This window comes from Camelus ferus, chromosome 25, assembly GCF_009834535.1.
Source record: "Camelus ferus isolate YT-003-E chromosome 25, BCGSAC_Cfer_1.0, whole genome shotgun sequence".
NCBI classification, from domain to species: domain Eukaryota; kingdom Metazoa; phylum Chordata; class Mammalia; order Artiodactyla; family Camelidae; genus Camelus; species Camelus ferus.
In genome coordinates, this window is record NC_045720.1 from 183,568 (window position 1) to 203,196 (window position 19,629).

Below are 19,629 nucleotides of genomic sequence, written 5' to 3' on the forward strand. Positions count from 1 at the left end.
GGGCACCACTCTCACCGAAGAGCGCCCACACCCTCATCCTGATTCTCCAAGTGCTCCAAGCGTAATTAATGCAAGTGGGGGATTCCATAAGTCAAGGAGTGAAGTGACCTAGCAACCCACCGCCTCTCTCCAGGGCTTCACTGTCTGCTTCATCTTTCTCCTCCCCATACCTGAAGCACCATGCAGTCCTCCCAGCAGGGACCCTTCCCCTGAAACCATGGGAAAGCACAGCTTAGTTGTGAAAAGGACAAGCTTTATTAGGCCCCCAGCCCTAGTTCTCTTTCTCCTGCACAGTCTTGGTTCCCCGGAGGCGCCCGGTCCGGCGGGCAGCAATGAGACCCACTTTCCGGCCAGCAGGGGCATCTCTGCGGATGGTAGAGGGTTTGCCGATGTGCTGGTGGTTGCCACCTCCAAAGGGATGTTCCACAGGCTGCAGGCAGAGAAATGGTATTAACATGGGGGTGGCCCTAGCCTACCTTAGCAGGGCTTGGAGAAAGGCAGGATCAATTGGCCTGTGCTTACAAACCAGCCTCACAGCCCTTGTACCCTGAATACCCGCCCTACTGTCCACTTCTCGGCTACTTACATTCATGGCCACACCCCGCACGCGCGGCCAGCAATTCCTCTTTGCCTTGTACTTGTGGTAGGCACGGCCAGCCTTCAGAATGGGCTTATCAATGCGGCCACCTCCAGCCACCACACCTGTTGGGAGATGAGGCACCCCAGGGAGGTGTATCATACCCTCCCAAACACTGCCAGACACTCCCATCAGGCAGAGCATCCCTTGCTGGGTCCTGCCAGTGCCCCCCACCTATGTCTCACCCACATGTCCCCAGGAGCTTCAGAAATGCCTGGAAACTATCACCGAGCAGCCCTTGCAGCCTAGCAGCTCAAGTTTCTCCAGGCTCTACAGGGTAGCTAAGCCAATGCTTTACTCACGCCATCTAAAAGGCCTATCTTGACCCAAGCTTCTCCAGGAAAGTCCTCCCCTTTGCAGAGTCTGACACCAGGCTCCTCCAAGTGCCCCTGCACCCGTAACCGGACAGCTGACCTGGTCTGCCACTTCCCAGCTGTCATGCTTACTCTGTGATCACACCCTCAAGAGCCTCCTCCATGCAGGACTGGGTTTGCCACGTGGATTAAAAGAGGTTGCTTAATATTAAAGTAACACACCTGGAGTCAGACCCTTCTTAAGACGCTTACTGGGTGACTTTAAGGAAACCACACATCTTTTGAAAAGAATGTGAACCTGGTGGATGTGAGAGCAGGAACCACCTAAGTTCCAGGTTATCCTCAGTGCGTATCTGTCTGCCTTACCCGTCCCAGCAGGATAATCCCAGCCTAACTCAATTTTCAATCAGCAACCAAGTAGTACTCTGCCCTCTTTATGAATATACCATCTAAGATAATGGAACGAACCCAAGCTTACAGAGCCTAGGCTTCAGAGGAGCAGTGAACTGGGTTCCAGGGCCCCATCTGGCTTCTGGCTGTTCACAGGAGACCCCTAGCATCCAACTGCTGCCTTCCACTCACCGACTACAGCTCTGTTGGCGGAGGAGATAACCTTCTTGGAACCTGAGGGCAGCTTCACTCGGGTCTTCTTTGTCTCGGGGTTGTGGGAGATAACCTGTGGCATAGTTCCCAGAGGCCCTGGCCAACTTGCCGCGGTCACCAGGCTTCTCCTCCAGACAACACACGATGGTGCCCTCGGGCATGGTGCCCACCGGGAGCACGTTGCCGATGTTGAGCTGGGCTGCAAGGGGCAAAGACAGCACGGGCGGTCAGCATGACAATGATTCCAGACTACTGCTAGTCAAAAACAACGCAAACCCCCTCGGAACAGCCCCCTAATAGCCGGCGAGGCACTCGACGCCCAGCCATCTCCTTCGGCTCTCCAAGCACCCACCGCGTACTTTCGGCCAAGCGGGGCTCACCACGTGACGTTTCTGCCTCATGTTCCCCTCCAAGGAACCCTGGGCCCCTCCCCACCGCGACATTCCAACCCAGGCGCGAAGCTCACCCTTCTTGCCGCAGTACACGAACTGGCCCGTGTGGATGCCCTCGGCGGCGATGAACAGCTCCGTGCGCTTCTTGAAACGGTACGGGTCCCGGAAGACCACCTTGGCGAGGGGCGCGCCGCGGCCCGGGTCGTGAATGATGTCCTGTGGGTCAAGGTGCCGTGAGCGTGGGTGTCCCCCGGGCGCCCCGTGCCCCCCGGCCCCAGCCTGCGCCCCGCACCTTCACGATGCCCTTGATGTAGCCATGTCGCTCGGCGAAGTCCACGGCGCGCAGACGCGCGGCGCCCTTCCGGTGCTTCACGTGCGCGCGGAACACGGAGCCGGCGCCCTTCCTCTGCCCACGGATCACGCGGCCCATGGCGGCGGTCTGGAGACGGCTCACGATCAGCGCCCGGGCGGCCCAGGCACCCCGCTACCCAGGCTTCAAGGCCCCGCTCCCCAGGCCCCTTCCTCCAGGCTCCCGCCTCTTCTGCGCCCCCATCCCCGGTCGTGCGCCCCGGCGCCCTTTCAGGAGCCGGCTGGGGTCCCTCGCCGGCCCTAGGCCGGAGGATGGCGTTGGATGGCGTCAGATAGCGCCAACATGTCCTACCTGCTGCCGAGCGCGGCCGAAAAAGGAGACGCGGTTTCTGAGAGCCGCCTTATCTTCCGGGGCGGGGCCGAGAGGCTCAACCTTCCGGTCAGGGGCGGTGATCGCAGGCGCAATGCACAGTAGGGACTTGTAGTCCCCCTGCAGGCTCCTGTGGCCCCCTTCGGCGCGCTGGAGCCTGGGCGCAGGCGCACTGAGGTGGTCCGGCTGGCAGGGCCCGTGATTCGAGTGGTCTGGAGACGTGTGGGCGGGGCCCGGGGAAGGGCGTTGGGGCGCCTATCTCTCACCGAGATTTCACGGAGGGTGGGCGTTCCTCTCTGAGCGGCCGAGGAGGCCCTGAGATGTTGAGTGACTTGTCCAGCCTCACGCAGCCCACGACCGAGCGTCTCACTGCGGGCGCGGGGACGCGGGACTCGGGTCCCGGTCTGTCGAGGAAATCGATGGACTGATTCGTGGAACGTGGTGGTTTGCAGAGTGAAAAGACGGGGTCTGGAAGACGATGATAAGTGTCCGACTCCCGCCGGCTCGGCCGCTCTGAGGTCGCGGGGACTCTGCGCTCCTGGTCCTCGGAGAGGTCCGAGTGGCCGTCCCTGGATTGTGGGTATTGGCGGAGAGCCAGAGGATCCTGGTCATTGCTTGGAGGGACTGGGGTGGGCGCCAGTGGGGGTCGAGGTGGGAACCGCGGAGATACCGGAAGAGAGCAGAGGGATCGGTGAGACTCCCGGGGAGGAGGCCTCCCTACCCCCGCACCCCATCCCCCGACGCAGTGCCCTTCGCAGGCAGGTGGAGGAGAGGAAGCCATCCCAGGAAGTGGAAAGGGAAAGGCTGAGGGGCTGCCAGGAGCGGAGAAGAAAGAGGGGTGGGCGGGGTCACACGCGACTGAAAGGATGGGGAAAGGCAGACTGGACAAGTGACCCTGAGGTGAGGGAGCCCGATGACGCTGCCCAGAACCCTGTCGGGGAGATGTGCGGGGTTTAGCCAAGAAAGGGAGCTGCTGGGGTGGGGGCGTGAGGGGTCTGAGCTGGAGAAAAAGAGCAAGTTGGCAGGGCAGGGAGCCTCTAACAAGGCACAAGCTTCGGAGAAGGGGCTTCCGGAGAAGTGGGAGGGGTCCTTACGGAGAGGGTCTCTGGAGTAAGCAGAAAAGGAGGTGGAGCCCCTGTCTGAGTGAGACCTGTCAGCAGACCAGGCCAGGGAGAGCTTAGTGAAGAGGGCTGTGAGTGTGCAGGTGAGGCCTGTGGCGGGAGAGCCAGCAAGGTAGGAAGAGAGTGAGGGCAGGGGTCCCAGGGAGTAGAGGGGCTTGCATGCAGGGCTCTGGGGCGGTGTGTTTGTTGGCACCAATGCCGTCAGGTAGACCTTGCAGGATGGAGGCAAGAAAGCTATCAGGAGAAGGTGACATAAGAGGGATTGAAGGAAGGCCACATGCTGAAGGCACAGGGGAGCAGAGGGGACTGATGTACGAGGTCCCCAGAGTGGCAACAGACTGGGGTGGCAGGGATGGGGGATCAGGAGGCAGCACGGCCCACAGCAGGGCCAGGAGCTGGGGGCACCTGGGCCTCCATGGGTAGGGTGAGGGGTTCTGGGGTTAGCTGGGAATAGGCCCAGGGGACTGGAAGGGCGGCAGGAAAGTGGGATGGAGGTGGGGATGGTGTTTGGACACAGGGGCTGTGAGGTTCCTGGGATGGAGTTGGACGGGGTACGGGTGGACCTTCATTCTTCCTCTGCCCCTGACCTGCTGCCAAGGCCCTGGGTGCAGCCAGGAAGAGGCTGACCTGGCCCCATTGTGTCTAGGGTCTTGCCACATTCTAGGGTGAGACGGGGGCAACAGTGCCAGCCCTGGAGCCCCAGGAGCTGGCTGGCAGCTGGGAGCCCCCACTAGGGGCCCTGGGCCCAGGGAGGCCTGGAATTGTGCTGCTCCAGGGGCTTGCTCGTGTGGGTTCCTCCCAAAGGCCTACCTGGAGGCAGCAGGTGAGGCGTCAAGGGAGGGCAGCCATTAATGGGGCTCCAGGAGATGCAGACACCTGCCTGATGTTTATCACGCCCCCTGCCTTGTGCTTGGTGCACCTGTCCTTGCTGAGATGGGGGTACTGGCTGGCGTCCCTCTCACAGTCCAGAGACCTGAGACTTAGCTCCATCTCACTGGCCTGAATATCAGCTTCTCTGTGAGGCCACTGAGCCTGGCACACAGCAGGGGCCCTGAAGATCTGGGGCAGCCTCAGTGGGCATGCAGTTCTCAGGCCTTCAAGAGGGGCCCACCTGCCTCTGCCCCCAGATGAGGCCCTCTGTCTCCACGAGTTGCCTCTGTTCATGCTGGTCAGCTGGTGGCCTTTGTTGTGCTGTCCAAGTTCACCTCTTCCTTGAGTTTCAAACTTTCCCTTTTAAAGTTTTCTTTAAAACTTTCCTTTTAAAGTTGTTCTTTAAAGGTTGCTTGTCACATACACACAGGAGTGATTTGGTATAAACTTGAGCAACCGTGACTCTCTTCTGCCTTGTTGGGCTTGGCTCCCCGCTCCAGCATCAGCTGCTCCCAAGCAAATATCAGCACTGAGTTCCCAGCGTCTTTAATATGGGAACACTGATCCTGTGTTTCATAGGGCTCTTGTGAGGGTTGAGTGACTAAATACACACCAAGGGTATAAAAGGGCCCACAGACACCAGCAGAGCTGTAGAAGTCACAGATCAGGCACAGGCAGGAGAGGTGGTCTGAGAGGGTGACCAGGAGGGAGCCCTGGCAGACTTCAAGCTCTGGGGCGCAGTCAGCTTCTTGACAAGAGTGTTAGTTTCACAGGGTATTCTGAGTGTGAAAATTCATCGTGTTGTATGCCAAAGGTATTTGTAATTCCTTTCTGTGTATTCTTCTAAAAATCATGTTTTTTTTATTTTATGTATTATTGTTGTTTTAGGGGGAGGTAATCAGGCTTATTTATTTATATATTCTTTTTTAAAATTGTGGTACTTGGGATTAAACCCAGGACCTCATGCATGCTAGGCATGCACTCTACCACTGAGCTATACCGTCCTCCAAAAATCGTGTATTTTAAAAGTGTGCATGGGAACTGGTCAAAATTCCTGGGAAGTCATCAGACCTCCAAAAACCATGGAAGGGGTGGTCCAAGCCTCCTGTATCTCCAAGAAGAGAAGAGGATTTGTGCTAACACCTGGGGTAAAATGGAAGTAAAGAGAAACACATACACGTATATAGACATATTTTTGTGGGTTTTGTGTTGTTTTATATACACACATATAAAAACAAAAATGAAGGGAAATATGCATGTCGAGGCAGGACAACATTTAAATAAACAAGTTCCTTCATGATGCTCATAGTAGCTGAATATGTGTGCTGAAAGATATATGTACACATACACATATACTGTATATACATATATCTAAAACGTATAAACTTCCCTGTAAGTATCCTGCAAAGTGTTTTCATTCTCTTTCAATTCCAAGTATCATCCACTGTCCTGTATGATTTTCTCTTTATCCCAAGAGTTAAATTAGCTTAACAATGCTGCTTTTGTGTGGCCGGGTAGATTTCAGTTATTGTTAATGTTCTCTTTTAAAAAACGTGTAGTTCCTGCTTTTGCACTTTTTAAAAATGAGAAACCATTTAAATAACATTTGATATTGCTTCACATAAGAGTAAGTTTTGTGAAAGTTTTTAAAATTAATATATGCGTAAACATTCATCTGTAAATATAGAAATCTGCGTGTGCTGGGTCACACATTTTTTTACTGAGTCTCAGAAAAGTTTGAAAGACACGACGCTGGGGGAGCTTTTTTTTTTTTTAAGAGGAGCTTTTTTAAAAAGAGGGAAGTGGGTGAAGGACACATGGACCTCTCTTTACTTCCTTTGCAACTTGCTGCGATGTGTAATTATTTCAAAATGAAAAGTTGAAAAGAAAAGGGAGGGGGCTCTGCCTCAGAACCTGGTTTCCTGTAATGATGCTCTGGTCGCTCTGGGGGGTCTCCTGTGACGCAGAGTGCGCGCAGGGTTTGAGGCCCTGTGCGCGGACCCCAGACTCCCGCAGAGGGCTCGCCCCTCGCACCTGGGGGCTCGCCCCGATGCGGCCCCGAGCGCGCCCCGCCCCCCAGTGCCTCTCGCCTTGACCCGCCCCTCCCCCCAGTAACCAGCGGCACTACCGAAGCGCGCGGTCCTCCGAGCCTGCTAGAATGGCGCTGCAGCCCGTTTCCGGGGGGGGGGGGTCGGAGGCGGGTGGTCTCTCCGCTCCGCGGTCCACGCCCCGCGCTGTCGCTGGTAGCGGCCGGGGTTAAGTCGGACACTGCGGAGGGGCGCGGTCTCGTTAATCTTTGCTGACTGAGGCTACAGCCCGCGCTGAGCACCGCGAGGGGCTGATCCGCAGCGGGCGCCGCCCCTCGCTTCTCCTCGGTTCTGGGCCTTGGGGAGGGTCCAGGTGAGCATATGATCTGTCTCCGTTTCCCCCGGGTGGAGAGGGAGGCTTGCGGACCGGGCTCGAGCCTGCATCCCCGGAGCCCGGGTAGTTGCGCGAGCTGCAGCTGCAGGGGGAGGGAGACCCGGGAGGACCAGCTTTGCCTGGGTTTGCATCCCCCTCGGCCTCACGCCGTTGGCGCCGGAGCGCGCCTGCTCGGGGGCGGCAGGTGCTGGTCGCCCGCCCCCGTCGGCCTCTCCCCCGCACCCTCGTTTTGTGGCGGAGAGCTGTCAGCCCCGCGCCCTTCCACCCTCACGCTGTACCTGTGCGGGTTTCCCCTCCGCGGGCTGAGTCATTGATTGGACAGCATTGCGGAGCACTTCCTGTGTCCAGAGGACTCCGATGCTGGGGATACAAGCAGCAGTGAGGAGGCAAAGCCCCCGTACTCGTGGACCGTAGATTGTAATAGAGGTATTAAGTAAGCAAATAGTTTCTGATTGTGATGAGGGCTGGGAAGAAAATAAGTCAAGGGGATAGGACTGAGAGGTAAGAGATTAGGGAGAGCTATGGGCGGTCAGGGAAGGTCTCTCTAAGGAGTAACATTTGAACTGAAACCTGATGGCTGAGAGGCTTTTCTGATCCCTTAAGAGAAACTTCAAAGTGAAGGGAACTGAACCGGAATGGCCTTGGCTGTCCTGGCTGCAGTGCGGTGAGCATGGGGGCAGGTGAGAGAGCTGGGCAAGGTGCCCCAGGCCCATGAAGAACAAAGGTTTTGTTCTAAGTTGGAGGGAAGAATGACTCTTGCTGGTCCTCTAGGCCCCAATTAAATGTAATTCCCAAAAAAAGCCTCCCTCTAACTTAGCACCCCCTCCCTTGATGTTTTCTCTCCTCACACTCTGAGCAGAAACCAGGTCTGTTTTATTATCATTATGACCCTTGCTCTATTCTTTTCAATCCAGCACTGTTTTCATCTGATTAAAGACATATCCTGGTTCCAGAAGTAGAACTAAAAGCAGGTTTTTCCCCCTGCTAACCAGGTAGTTCCTCCTGGAGGACATGCACTGCCCAGATATAAGCAAACAAGAACAGGGTAGCTTCACCCTCCTAGCTGTGGAGGGTGGTATGTATTGAGGGGTAGGGGGCTGGGTCTCCCCCCAGATACTTGTCCTCTGAGATGTTCTGGTTGCCTTGTTGGGGTGAGGACATATCCGTCAGCTGGGGGAGCAGCAATGGTCCAGCCAGGTCCTGCCCACAAAGACAGACAAGACTGCCCTGGACAGACAACCCAGTGGGGACTGGCTCTGCTCTTCTGTGCACTTGCCATGTGCACTGTGCAGGCGCAGCAGGCCCACCAAGCCTCCCAGATCATCTTCTGGAGTCTTCTATACTCTCAGACGGTAAAAGGGCTCTCTTGCCACTTGTCACCTCACGGCATCACAACCACAGGCTTTCTGTTCACTGATGCCTACAGGGGACATCTCTTTACAAAGTAGCAGCTACTTAGGAGGCTCAAGCCCCACAGAAGAGAACACCCTAGACACCTCACCACCACCACCCAAACACAAGCTCAAGTATCTGTTGAGGAAGGGGCTTGGAGACCAGGCCTTGTGCCTGCTCTGCAAACACCTGGCCAGAATTGTATTTATTGACTTTTAAATACCTTTCCTCTGACCAGAGGCAACATACATTTGTAAATAAGTGGTAAGTCTTAGAGAAATCAGAAAAATGAAAAGAAGAAAAATAAGAACAACTCATAATTCTGTGACCCTGCGGTTAGTGGACTAGGGTGTGTGCTTCTGGGTTTACTTTTCTGCTTGCTTCACGTGGTAATGCAGTAAGAACGTTTTCTGATGTTCCACAGCGTGATCTTACTGGTTGCAGAGCCCCCACCTCGTGGATCCACTCATTCGTTTCACAGATCCTTGCTGGGTTCATGCTGTGTGTCAGGCCCTCCTTCAGCCCTGGGGGTACAGCATGAATACCCAGACTGCAGGCCTAGTCTCCTGGGGTGAGGCGGATAAGAAGCGAGTGAGTTGACTGCCTTATGTCAGATGACAGAAGTACTATGGAGAAAAAGAAATCAAGGAATGAAGGTAGGGCATACTGGGGTGGGGGTGGTACTTTCAATAGAGTGGTCCTTGTTGATGTATGACTGAAGCATTATGCTGTACACCAGAAATTGACACAACATTGTAAACTGACTACACTTCAATTAAAAAAATACACACACACACACACATAAGAAAAAAAATAGGGTGGTCCTCAAAGGCCTCCCTGTGAAGGTTGGAAGGAGGGGGAGTGGAGCTGTGCAGGTGAGCATGTCTCGAGGTATGGCTTCTCCTTGTGACATGAGGGAGGCAGCTGGGCTGGCGACGATGTGCCCGCCCCATGCCTCACCCCTTCCTGTCTCTTATCTGGGTGGTCCTACAAGGGTATGGGGGTGGGAGGGTCAGGGCCTTAGGCCTGGGCTCCTACTCAACACTCACTGTCCCCAGCACCTGCCCTTACCCGGACATGGACCCTGGAATGGCGGTCCCACTCCTGATGCCTGGACTCCAAGTGTTTCCTTTGAGCCTGTCAGCTGCCTTCATCTGCAGCTTCAGCTTTTCAGCTCTGAGCACCTTCCCAGGGAGTCCCAGGCCCACCTATGTCGCTCCCACTCTTTCAGGCGTCACGGGGCTGAGTCCGCAAGCTGAGGGTCGGCCTCATCCCTTTGCAGCCTCATGGAGGCTCCGCTTACTCCTTCCTGAGGCAACAGTAGGCTGCCCAGGGCCTTCTGTAGCCCCTGAGTTTCCCCAGCGCCTGGCTCCATCCTAGTGAGAATGGTCAACCCTAACTTGGTGCATACAGCCTTCAGCCTGTCTGCTGGGAGCTGAGAACCAGAGGACCAGAACACTCCCCACCAGTGAGGAGGCTCAGCCACCAGCGACTCTGGGGTGCCCCCTCCCCAGGTCCCTGCTAGCCTACAGAGAGGCATGAGGCCAAGGTTGAGACCCATCTCCCACACTGCCTGTGGCTTCATGGTGGCACAACCACTCCCCCTCCTTTGGGGAGCATTGGGGTGTCCGCTCTGTGCCAGGCCCTGGGGGTGCAGCAGTGACTCCCAGAGCTGAACAGGTTCCCTGGATGTTCCTTATGTGATTTCCGCATCTCCTTCCCTGACAGCCCTGGACAAAGGGTTTATGGTTGCAGGAGGCAACTGTGTTCAAGGACGTGGCCGTGTACTTCACGAGGATAGAGTGGAGTTGCCTGGCCCCGGACCAGCGGGCGCTGTACAGGGACATGATGCTGGAGAACTGCAGGCACGTGGCCTCTCTTGGTGAGGCTTCCTGGTTGGTCCTGGGCCTGCGCTTAGAGACAGCCCTGCCCCTTTTCACTGGCTGTGCTGGGGAGCTGGTTCCTTTCCAAATGCGAAGTCTGAGGGGTTCAGAGGGGAAGCTGGAAGGCCCTTCCGTCTCCCTGGGCCACCCAGCTGCCCTGCTCCTGGGAAAGTAAGTGTTCCCAACCCACTCCCAGGCCCCCCAAGGGCATGCCCCCAAGGCCTCTGGCCAGGCAGCCACGTGTCCTCCCTCCCTCCTGCTCCCTGACTCCTGTTGCTCTCCTCCCTACACACAGGCTTTCTTGTTGCCAAACCAGCGCTGATCTCCCTCTTGGAGCAAGGGGAGGAGCCAGGGGCCTTGATTCTGCAGGTGGCTGAGGAGCGAGGGACCAAGGCCAGCCTGGCCTGGGGTGAGTGGGAGTGTGGGGAAGCCTGGCCTTCACACAGCTCCTTGCAGGCCCCTGGGTGCTCACACAGTGGGAGGGTTGTGCAGTAACCTCCTCAAAGCAGGGGCACATTTCCTGTGAAACCCCCTGCTTGTAGTCCGAGGTCACCCAGGACTAAATTGTACAAGGAGGCCAAGGGCACATGTCCATCCTGGTGCCCAAGGTGTCAGGTCAGTTCTCTGGGGGCAGCCATGTGTAGGGGGAACCCAACAGGGGAGACCATTGAGCTGCTTGGAATCCCCTAGTTCCCAGTAGCTCATGTGCCAGGGGCTGAGCTTGGGGCCACAGAGGCTGCAGAAAGGAAGTTGAGGTGGCCTCCAGTCTGCATGATGCACAGGCAGGACCCCGAGGTGTTGGCCAGGGGGAGTTAGCTGTGGGTGACAGCCCCACACCCTGCTGGTCCCGCCCTGCTCCCAGTCTGACCCCAATCCTTTGGGCCGAGTCAGTGCCCTCCCTCCCCCTTTTTGAGTGCCCCACGTGAGCCAGCCTCCCACCCCTACTAACCTTCCTTTTTGTCGCCTTTCTCATCCAAACCCTGATTTTAAAGCTTCTTGCAAGCAGTTCTCAAACCACCCTACTTGTTTGATATAAAGATTCTGTCTTCAAACCAGTAAGTTCCTTTTGTGAATATAAAGGCTGGCTGAGCCTTCCGTCTTCTGTTCATTCTTCCAGATTCCAGGGCAGAGGCCAGGGTCAAGGATTCTTTTCTGAGGGGAGGGTACTCTAAGGAGGCAGGGCTGTTGGGCTCGGTTTGGGGGCACCTCGCCAGGGAGGACCCCCCAGTTACCTGAACTGAACGGCAGTCCTGAGGATGGGTCAGAGAAGCCACTCCTCCAGCTCCCCGCAGGCGGCACTTGCGGGGAGCTGAGCTTGTCCCCAGCGGCCCTGGAAGGAGAACGGAGGGGCCCAGGCGCCACCCACACGGCGGAGGAGAGGGCCCACAGGTGCGTGGCCTGCAGCAAGGCGTTCAAGTACAACTCGCTGCTGCGCAGACACCAGGTCATCCACACCGGGGCCAAGCCCTACCAGTGCACCGACTGCGGCAAGGCCTTCAAGCAGAGCTCCATCCTCCTGAGGCACCAGCTGATCCACACGGAGGAGAAGCCCTTCCGTTGCGGCGAGTGTGGCAAGGCCTTCCGGCAGGGCGCCCAGCTGGTCGCACACCGCAGGGTCCACGCGCTGGAGAAACCCTTCCAGGGCGGCCAGTGCGGCAAGGCCTTCGGCCGCAGGTTCACGCTCAGCGAGCACCGGCGCATCCACAGCGGGGAGAGGCCCTACGCATGCCTGCGGTGGAGCCAGCGCTTTATCCGCGGTTCCTGGCTCCTCGTTCCTCAAGCGCCGCCGGCGGCACGGCGCCGATGGCGCCCCCGACGGCGGCGGGTGCCAGAGCCCCCTGCTCGGTGCCGCCCCGAGGACCCACTCGGGGGACGCGCTCCACCCGTGCCCCGCGTGCCGGAAGCCTTTCAAGCACGAGTCCCTGCTGCTCCTGCACCAGAGGCTGCACACGGGCGAGAAGCCCTCCGTGTGCAGGGAGTGCGGCCGCGCCTTCGCCCGGAAGTCCAACCTGACTCTGCACCAGAAGACCCACACCCAGGAGAAGCCCTTCGCCTGCACCGAGTGTGGCAAGGTCTTCCGCAGGAGCCACACGCTGACCGAGCACTACCGGCTGCACAGCGGCGAGCGGCCCTACGGGGGCCGGGCCTACGCGAAGGCCTGCAGCCGGCTGCCCACCCTCGTCCGGCACCAGAGAGTCCACGGCGCAGAGCCGAGGCAGGGCCGGCGGGTGCCCCCCTCGGCTCCCCGCTGAGGCGACCACTGGTGGAGACCCCATCCGGGAGAGCCCACCCTGTGCCCCTGCCGGGCGTCCGTCCGGGACGGAGCCGGACGGAGCCGGGGCTGTCGTCAGGCAGCCTGAGAGGAGTAGCGAGGACGCTCTCCACCCCACCCGCAGGGCGGACGACCACTGACCACCAGAGGGCAGCACTTTTCAGCCACCTGGGTCTGGGCCTGGATGCTCACTCAGGCTCCAGTAAACCATGTAGGGGTTATGGGTGGGTTTTGTTTTCTAACCTGTTTTACAAAACTGACTTGTGATCAGATTTTTTTCTTAAAAAAGGATATGTTGTTTTCAGTTCTTCATTATTAGGGTTGACCGGGATCAGACCCTGTTTGCAGGGACTCCAGCCACCTTGTGGGAGGGAAAGGGGCATGGGGACATTTGGAAGTCATGGGTGGACCAAGGGTTTGAAAGGGAGCCAGGGCTGGAGGGGTGATGGTGGCAGAGGCCAGGACTCAAGGGGTGGTCCCCGGGCTCCCTGGCAGCACCACCAGGGCCTGGCCAGGTTGGGTATGACCTTCCTTTGCCTGACTCATCTGCAGATGGTGCTGTCTAAGGAGAAGACCCCTGAGGGCCTCTTAGCGACCTCTCCTCACCATCAGCCCCTCCACCCCAGGAATCCTGAGAAGGCTCACAAGCTGTTGAGGCATCTTACAAACGTGTGCCAGGAAGGAAGCCAGCAGCCCTGAGCCGGGCTGAGGGCCTGAACTGCGAATGTGTATTTTATAATTAATGTGGCTTTTTTCTAAATATAAAGTTACTGTAGAGAATTTGGAAAAGGCAGAAACGTACGAAAAAAAAAAAGAAACATAAAATACCCTTGGTCCACTCTCCAGAGATCACGACTATGATGTTTGGTGTTTTCTTAGTCTCTTTCTAATGCATTTGTGTCGATACTTGTTTTACTGATGGGGAGTATGCCTTGCCTAAACCTTGTGCCTCCTGATTGGCAGTGCCACTGTCCACCTGCCCTCTGTGTGGTTTACTTAGCAGCTCTCTCCTCAGACATTTGTTTCCCACGTTTTCACTGCTATCTTTGACCCCACTGCAGAGACTTCCTTGGGGTCGAGGTGGACTTTCCAGGTCAAGAATACTGGGGGTGGGGTGGGACTAATTTTAATCACTTCATTAATCTTGAAAAATGCCACTCTTGTCTTTTTTTGCATTTCTTGGCCTTTTCATGGGTGACTTCCCTGTAAGCTCTTGCACCCATTTTTACTGGGTTTGTAAGACCTCTGTGTTGTGTTACAATCCCTTTCCCTTCGTATCTGTTTCCTCTATCGTGATACAAACCACGGGGCTTTTTTTGGTGGGGGAGGGAAGGTGGGGGGGGACTGCATCTTAGAATTGAAGAAGTAATATATCACAAATATTTGTTATGTATCAAATTATGGTAATAGTACATGCCTCACAGGGTGTGGGTCCATGAAAACGCTAGCATTGCACTCTGCTTTGGAATCAGTGGTGCAAACATGCCCTCCTCCTGGGGTCCCTGTTGAAGGTCACCAGTATGCCCATTCCAAATCTGTCTCAAATCCTTTCTTCCATCACCATGTTCACAAAGCACAGCTCCTCCTGGCAGGTCCTGAGGCAGAGGTGTTGATTTGAACTTTACAGACCTCGTCCTGACGGCCTTGCTGAGGTCTCTCTCCTGCTTCCATGGGTAGAGCGGGCTCCACTCAGCACCCAGAGCCCTGCAGCATCTGCATCCAAGCCTGGCTAAGCCGGGCACAGAAGCCCCTCCAGGACCAGCCCCACCACTTCCTTCTCAGTTGCACTGGTTAACTGAAGTGATCTGCCCAGCTGTCATCCCCCTGGTTTCACGGGCCACCACACCCACTCAGTCTGTGCCCAAGCCAATCCATAGTCACCGGGGATGTGACTCACCTGATGTGTCCTCCTGGCTGAGCTCAGTTCACCTCTTGGGGCGGCCCAGGGGCAGGGTGTGGTGCTGGAGTCCCACTCCAACAGGTCCAGGAGTACCCAGGGATGGACAGCATCGGCGAAACAGTGAGAGAGCCAGTCAAGGTTTAATCACCATGCAGGCAACTCTGCAAGGCTTTCTTTATTTGTGGTATTTATACAATTTTATCAGACAGGTGATTTCACATTGTGGCCAAGTTGACTCTTACACCTTCATTGTTTACTCTGTTGACCTTTTTCCATACCCGGATGTGGTCATGGGCCTTTTTCGACTTGGCTGAACGTCATCACCCTTATGATTTCTTAAATTTTCCTCTTAGCCTTTTACTTAGTTAATCATTACCCCTTAACCCATTCTCAATTTTATCCCTAAGAACAGCTCCTAACCGAAGACTATTTCACAAAAACAAGCACAAGAAGAAAAGGTCACAAGGGTCCCAGCCAACTGGCGCCTGGAACCCAGACAGTGGGCTGATTAATGTTCCTATTACCTACAAGGAAAGCAGTCTAACTTATAGATAGCTATCTTATGTTTCTTAAAGATCTGATGGAACACATTGTCTTTAGGGCTTGAGGCATGACACACCATGGGGGCCCTGATCTTTTGATTTGTTCCCAAGTACTTTCATTGAAATTTCCATTGTTTGGATTGCCCTGCACAGTCATCGTCATAGCCCCTATTATTTCCCCAGATTGAGAATCATCCTGTACAATTTGTAAATTGTAAAGCCCATGTATCCCAAAGATATCCCCAATCCAACTATAGGCATTATGAACAACAGAAGGAAATGCCAGTATTTTCCAGAGTGACGACTGCTTTGCAATCCGCACGGCCACTTTGCCCCGACTTTGTCAAGGGGCATCGACATTGGTGGAATGGCTCCTGGCAGCGTGGGGTCCTGCCTTGGAAGTGCACAGGTCCCTTCCGATTGCTGGGGAGGCTGGGTCATGTCTCTTCCTGGGGGCGCTGGAAGAGAGGACAGCTAGAGGGCAGGGGTCCCCACAGCCAGAGCAAGAGTGAGTAGGATATGGCCAGAGGGGCCTGGCTGAGAAAGGAGCCTGGAGAGAGGCGTGTGGAGCCGAGGGCATCTCTAAGGACTGTGGCCCAAGAAGGTGTGAATCAGGGTGGCAACAGCCCCAGGAGCGGGGCAGAATGGACACAGACTTCCATCCCAGGAATGGCTAGGCTGGGCACAGGGGGACCTTGGGGACCATGCTGGGAAGGTGCCAGGTGGGTGCTCGAGGCCAGCCTGCAGGGAGGCAGCCCACTCCCAGGGCTCTGCCTCAGGAGACCTAGTGACAAAGGCCAGGCCACCTGGAGGTGTCTGAGAGGTGTGGCTGGTGAAGTTGGGTATGACTGGGGGCATCCAGGTGGCATCTGGTCCCTGGGCGTGGAACTCCTTGGGGAGTACAGGCTCAGGGCAGTCTGAACATCCGGAAATGACTGAGGGTTTTGGTAAATTCACCACTGGAGCATGAAAAGGGCGTCAGGGAGGGCCTTGGAGAGCTTGACACTTAAAGGGCATTAGAGGGCCACAGTAAGATCCTGTAGGAGCAGGAGGTGACTCGGGGTGGTGGCTCCCAAGCGTTCCTGTCTCCTGCCTCTGGCTCTTGGCATCAGCCTGCCCGCATTGGGTTTAAAGGAACAGCATGGAGAGCAAGCAGGCAGGGGGATCACTCTCTGTCTCAGGGACACACAGAGGCACAAATGCCTGGCCCTGGCACCAGCTCAACAAGCCGGCTGGGAAGCCACTCAGGGTTTATCTGCATTTGGGGGCCTCAGAGGGCCTGAAGGCAGGGTACCCTTTGCCTCTAGGATGTTCAGGGGATTGTGAGTGGGTCCTTGTTAGTCCACCCATCCCTCTGCAGCCACAAACAGCTCCTTTTTTCCACCCTTCCCCTTGTCCAGCACACATGCAGTGTGTTACATGTTGGACCTGTTTCATCCACCCTCGTTTGTTGTTTTTCTAAAGAAGAACCAAATATTCTGGAATTGTCCAGGAAACATACATGACCGGGCCTTTATGCTTTCACTTTGAGTTAATCTCAGCTCACTAGCATGAGCACAAAGGGGATTTCCTTCTGATTTTGAAAAAATATTAGCAAGTCCCTGAAGGATTTGTAGAGTGTGGTTTTCTAAGTAAGCTAAGAATATACTCAAAGTGCCCTTTTTCCAAACAAAAGAAGCCCATTTTTCAGCCTTGACTTTCTTTCCAACTTCTTAAAGTGTGGTAAAACATGTAATATTTACCATCTTAGCCATTTTGGTGATATTAAGTATATTCATATTGTTGTGCAACCATCACCACCATCCATCTCCAGAACTCTTCATCTTGCAAAACTGAAACTCTGTCCCAATTAAAGAGTAACTCCCCACCCACCACTACTCCTAGCTCCTGGCAACCACCATTCTACCCTCTGTCCCTATGATTTTGACTACTCTAGATTGACTTAGCCCAATGTCCTCCCAGTTCATCCATACTGTAGCATGTAACAGGTTTTTTTTTTCAGGTTGAGTAACATTCCATTGTATGTATGGACCACATCTTGCTTATCCATCATCTGTAGATGGACACTTGGGCTGCTTCCACCTTTTGGCTATTGTGAATAATGCTCCTATGAACATGGATTTAAATATCTCTTTGAGAACCTGCTTTCAAATCTTTTGTGTGTATATCCAGAGGTGGAGTTGATTGATCATATAATTCCATGTTTAATTTTTTATGAACCCCCATACTATTCTCCATAGTGGCTGTACCAATTTACATTCCCACTAGCAGTGTACAAGGGTTCCAACTTCTCCACATCATTGCCAGCACTTGTTGTTTTCTGTTTTTATGATAGTAGCCATCCTGATGGGTATGAGCCCTGACTTTTAACTTGCAGTATCCAAATGGGTACTAACAGGAAGCAGCTTTCCTCTTGGAAAAGAACCTAAAAATACTAGTGACAATCTAGGAAAGTGAATTTTGTGAAATGTGCATCTCTGAATCACTCTTCAGCCATATTTTTTCCATATTTGGATTCCATCCTGATTAAGCTTGAATCCCCGTTCTGAGTGAAGGAAAGTGTTTTGTTTCTGGAAATCCTGTTTTTCAGCTTTTATTTCCCTTTAAAGAAAAATAAGTTTGCTGGCCCAGAGGTTAGTTAGTCTTTCAAACAAGCTTCTGTTCAGCACGTGTGGTCTTTGTTGAGCACAGGAGAGAGATGGCATATCACAGGCTCTGCTTTGAAAGACTCGGGTCCAGGTGAGAAAAACCTGAGTACAGGCAGGAGTCAGGAGCACAGGCCTGTGACCTGGGGCCCCTGCGACCCACCTCCTCAGGACCCCTTGGTACCCACCTTCAGCTCTTCATTCATTTAGCTCTCAGGATTCCGAGCCCCTGACCTCCTCAGGTGACATTTCCCTGGGGGCTCAGGGAATTTCTGCTTCTGTTCAGGGTTCTGGGGTCTCCTGGTTCTGCCTGCCAGCTTCTGAGCCAAGCAAGGCTAGATCCAAAAGGCATTCCTAGAGATAGCAAACAAGCCCTGAGAGCAAGGCTTTGATGCAAACCAACCAATCCAGAGCTGACTCCCAGCTATCTCCTATATCAAACTCACATACCACACCAATATCCCCTGCCCTAAATCACCCCAGGGCCAGGTGTCAGACAACTACAGACCATTCCTACAGCCTGTAGCCTGTTGAAGTTACTCAAACCATATGGTCCTTAGCTAATTCAGAGGACCTGCCCTGCCTCACCCATTCCTTGCTGCAGAAACCCCACTAAAGGCCCTGGGCCACACTCTCTCTCCCTCTTCTGCCTCCTGACCAACCTGGCGCTTCCCTGTGTAGCCCTGCATGGTGTGCCCTGCTTCCTGTTTCTCGAGACCTGTGCATACAAACATCTTCCTTCATTTCTGAGTCTGCATGTCTTACCATCCCTGATTAAAACAAACCCAAGGTACATTTTAACATGCCAGGGGACCTTTGAGTGCACACAGATGGTGATGGCCCTCAGTGGGGCTCTGTTCCAGTTTGTGGAAAATATTACTGCTCTGGGCCATCTACAAGAATGCAGAAAGCGGCCTTGGAAATACATCCTTTGAAATGATTTTTAAACTGGGCTTTCCCCCTGGGATACAATCCCAATTCCAGGCTGGAATAACTGGAAAGCCATCTGGTCTGGCAAAGAGAAGGGGCACAGTGACCATTCAAGGGACCATACAGGCCCCTGTCTGTCAACAGTCTGTTTGCTCAGTGGGTCCGAGGCTCAGGGAGGATTATGGGACTGAGGTGGGGAGGCCCTGGAAGAGCCTGTAGTGGTTGGATGCAGTCCCCTTGACCCACACTCCTACGCAGCACCCTCAGCACCTTGACACCTGCACCCTCAACTCTGCCCAAGTGTCTGCTGGGCGGACACCTGGTCACCAGGCCCAGGCTCTCGTGGTGGCTGAGACGGCTCTGTCCTCAGAGTCTGCAGACCCAAACGTCAGCCCTGGCTCCTGCTCTTGCTCCCTGTGTCATCCTGGGGTTGCCCCCTCACCTTGAGCACTTCAGGCTTGCCAGGATCTCCAAGTCTGGGTGGTGCTGTGTGAAGATCTTCCAGCTGGAAGGCTCCCGGTAGGTCGGGACCACCAGTGTGCTCAGTGTACCAGGGTCATTCCTGGATGCACTTGTTTGGGGGCAGGACCTGGAGGGCGCCTGGGAAGCAGGCGTATTCCCTGTCTTTCCCCATTCTCCATTCACTTGTTTAATCATCCTTTGCACAGATGCTTTCTGAGCATAACCAGGGAGGAAGTGAGAATGGGAGAGTTGGGATCGAGACGCGGGGGCGTCGGGTGGGGGCGCCGGGACCACGGGGCACAGAGGCTCAGGGAGAGGAGCTGGTTCCTCCGAGCGCATTTGTTTTTCCCTTCGGCCTCGACCTCTGGTAGGAGGCTGTCGGGGGGGCCGACCCCGCCCACTTCCTTCCTTTGGCTTCTGCCCGATTTCTCCGTGGCTCTGAGCGACCCCGGGATTTGGATCGTTAGGAGTCGGGTGTCAGGGTCCTCCCCGCGAAGAGATCTGCGCACTCTGTGCCCCGCCCTTCCCACCTTCAGGGTTGCAGGGTGTGAACTGCGGGTCAGCCA

General features: G+C 55.1%; 2 protein-coding genes and 1 long non-coding RNA gene across 3 annotated transcripts; 1 reads left to right on the forward strand and 2 right to left on the reverse strand.

Annotated features, from left to right (window-relative positions):
• Positions 1–232: 232 nt before the first annotated feature.
• On the reverse strand, positions 233–2,751 carry RPL8 (ribosomal protein L8). Its single transcript, XM_032468211.1, is given in 7 exon segments — positions 233–430; positions 587–702; positions 1,534–1,627; positions 1,629–1,753; positions 2,021–2,162; positions 2,239–2,385; positions 2,608–2,751. Coding segments are annotated over 6 exon segments (774 nt in total). The 5' UTR covers positions 2,377–2,385; positions 2,608–2,751; the 3' UTR covers positions 233–271.
• Positions 2,752–6,860: 4,109 nt separating this feature from the next.
• ZNF517 (zinc finger protein 517) lies at positions 6,861–13,598 on the forward strand. The gene is given in 8 exon segments (XM_032468209.1): positions 6,861–7,016; positions 8,854–9,085; positions 9,488–9,551; positions 10,185–10,311; positions 10,608–10,721; positions 11,430–11,523; positions 11,525–12,068; positions 12,070–13,598. Coding segments are annotated over 6 exon segments (1,419 nt in total). The 5' UTR covers positions 6,861–7,016; positions 8,854–9,085; positions 9,488–9,506; the 3' UTR covers positions 12,565–13,598.
• A 4,005-nt stretch (positions 13,599–17,603) lies between these two features.
• Positions 17,604–19,551, reverse strand: LOC116659905. The gene is made up of 3 exons (XR_004315280.1): positions 19,044–19,551; positions 17,860–18,025; positions 17,604–17,776 (listed from the first exon to the last, which is right to left on the reverse strand). It is a non-coding gene; the product is annotated as an uncharacterized LOC116659905 (long non-coding RNA).
• Between the last annotated feature and the right edge of the window lie 78 nt (positions 19,552–19,629).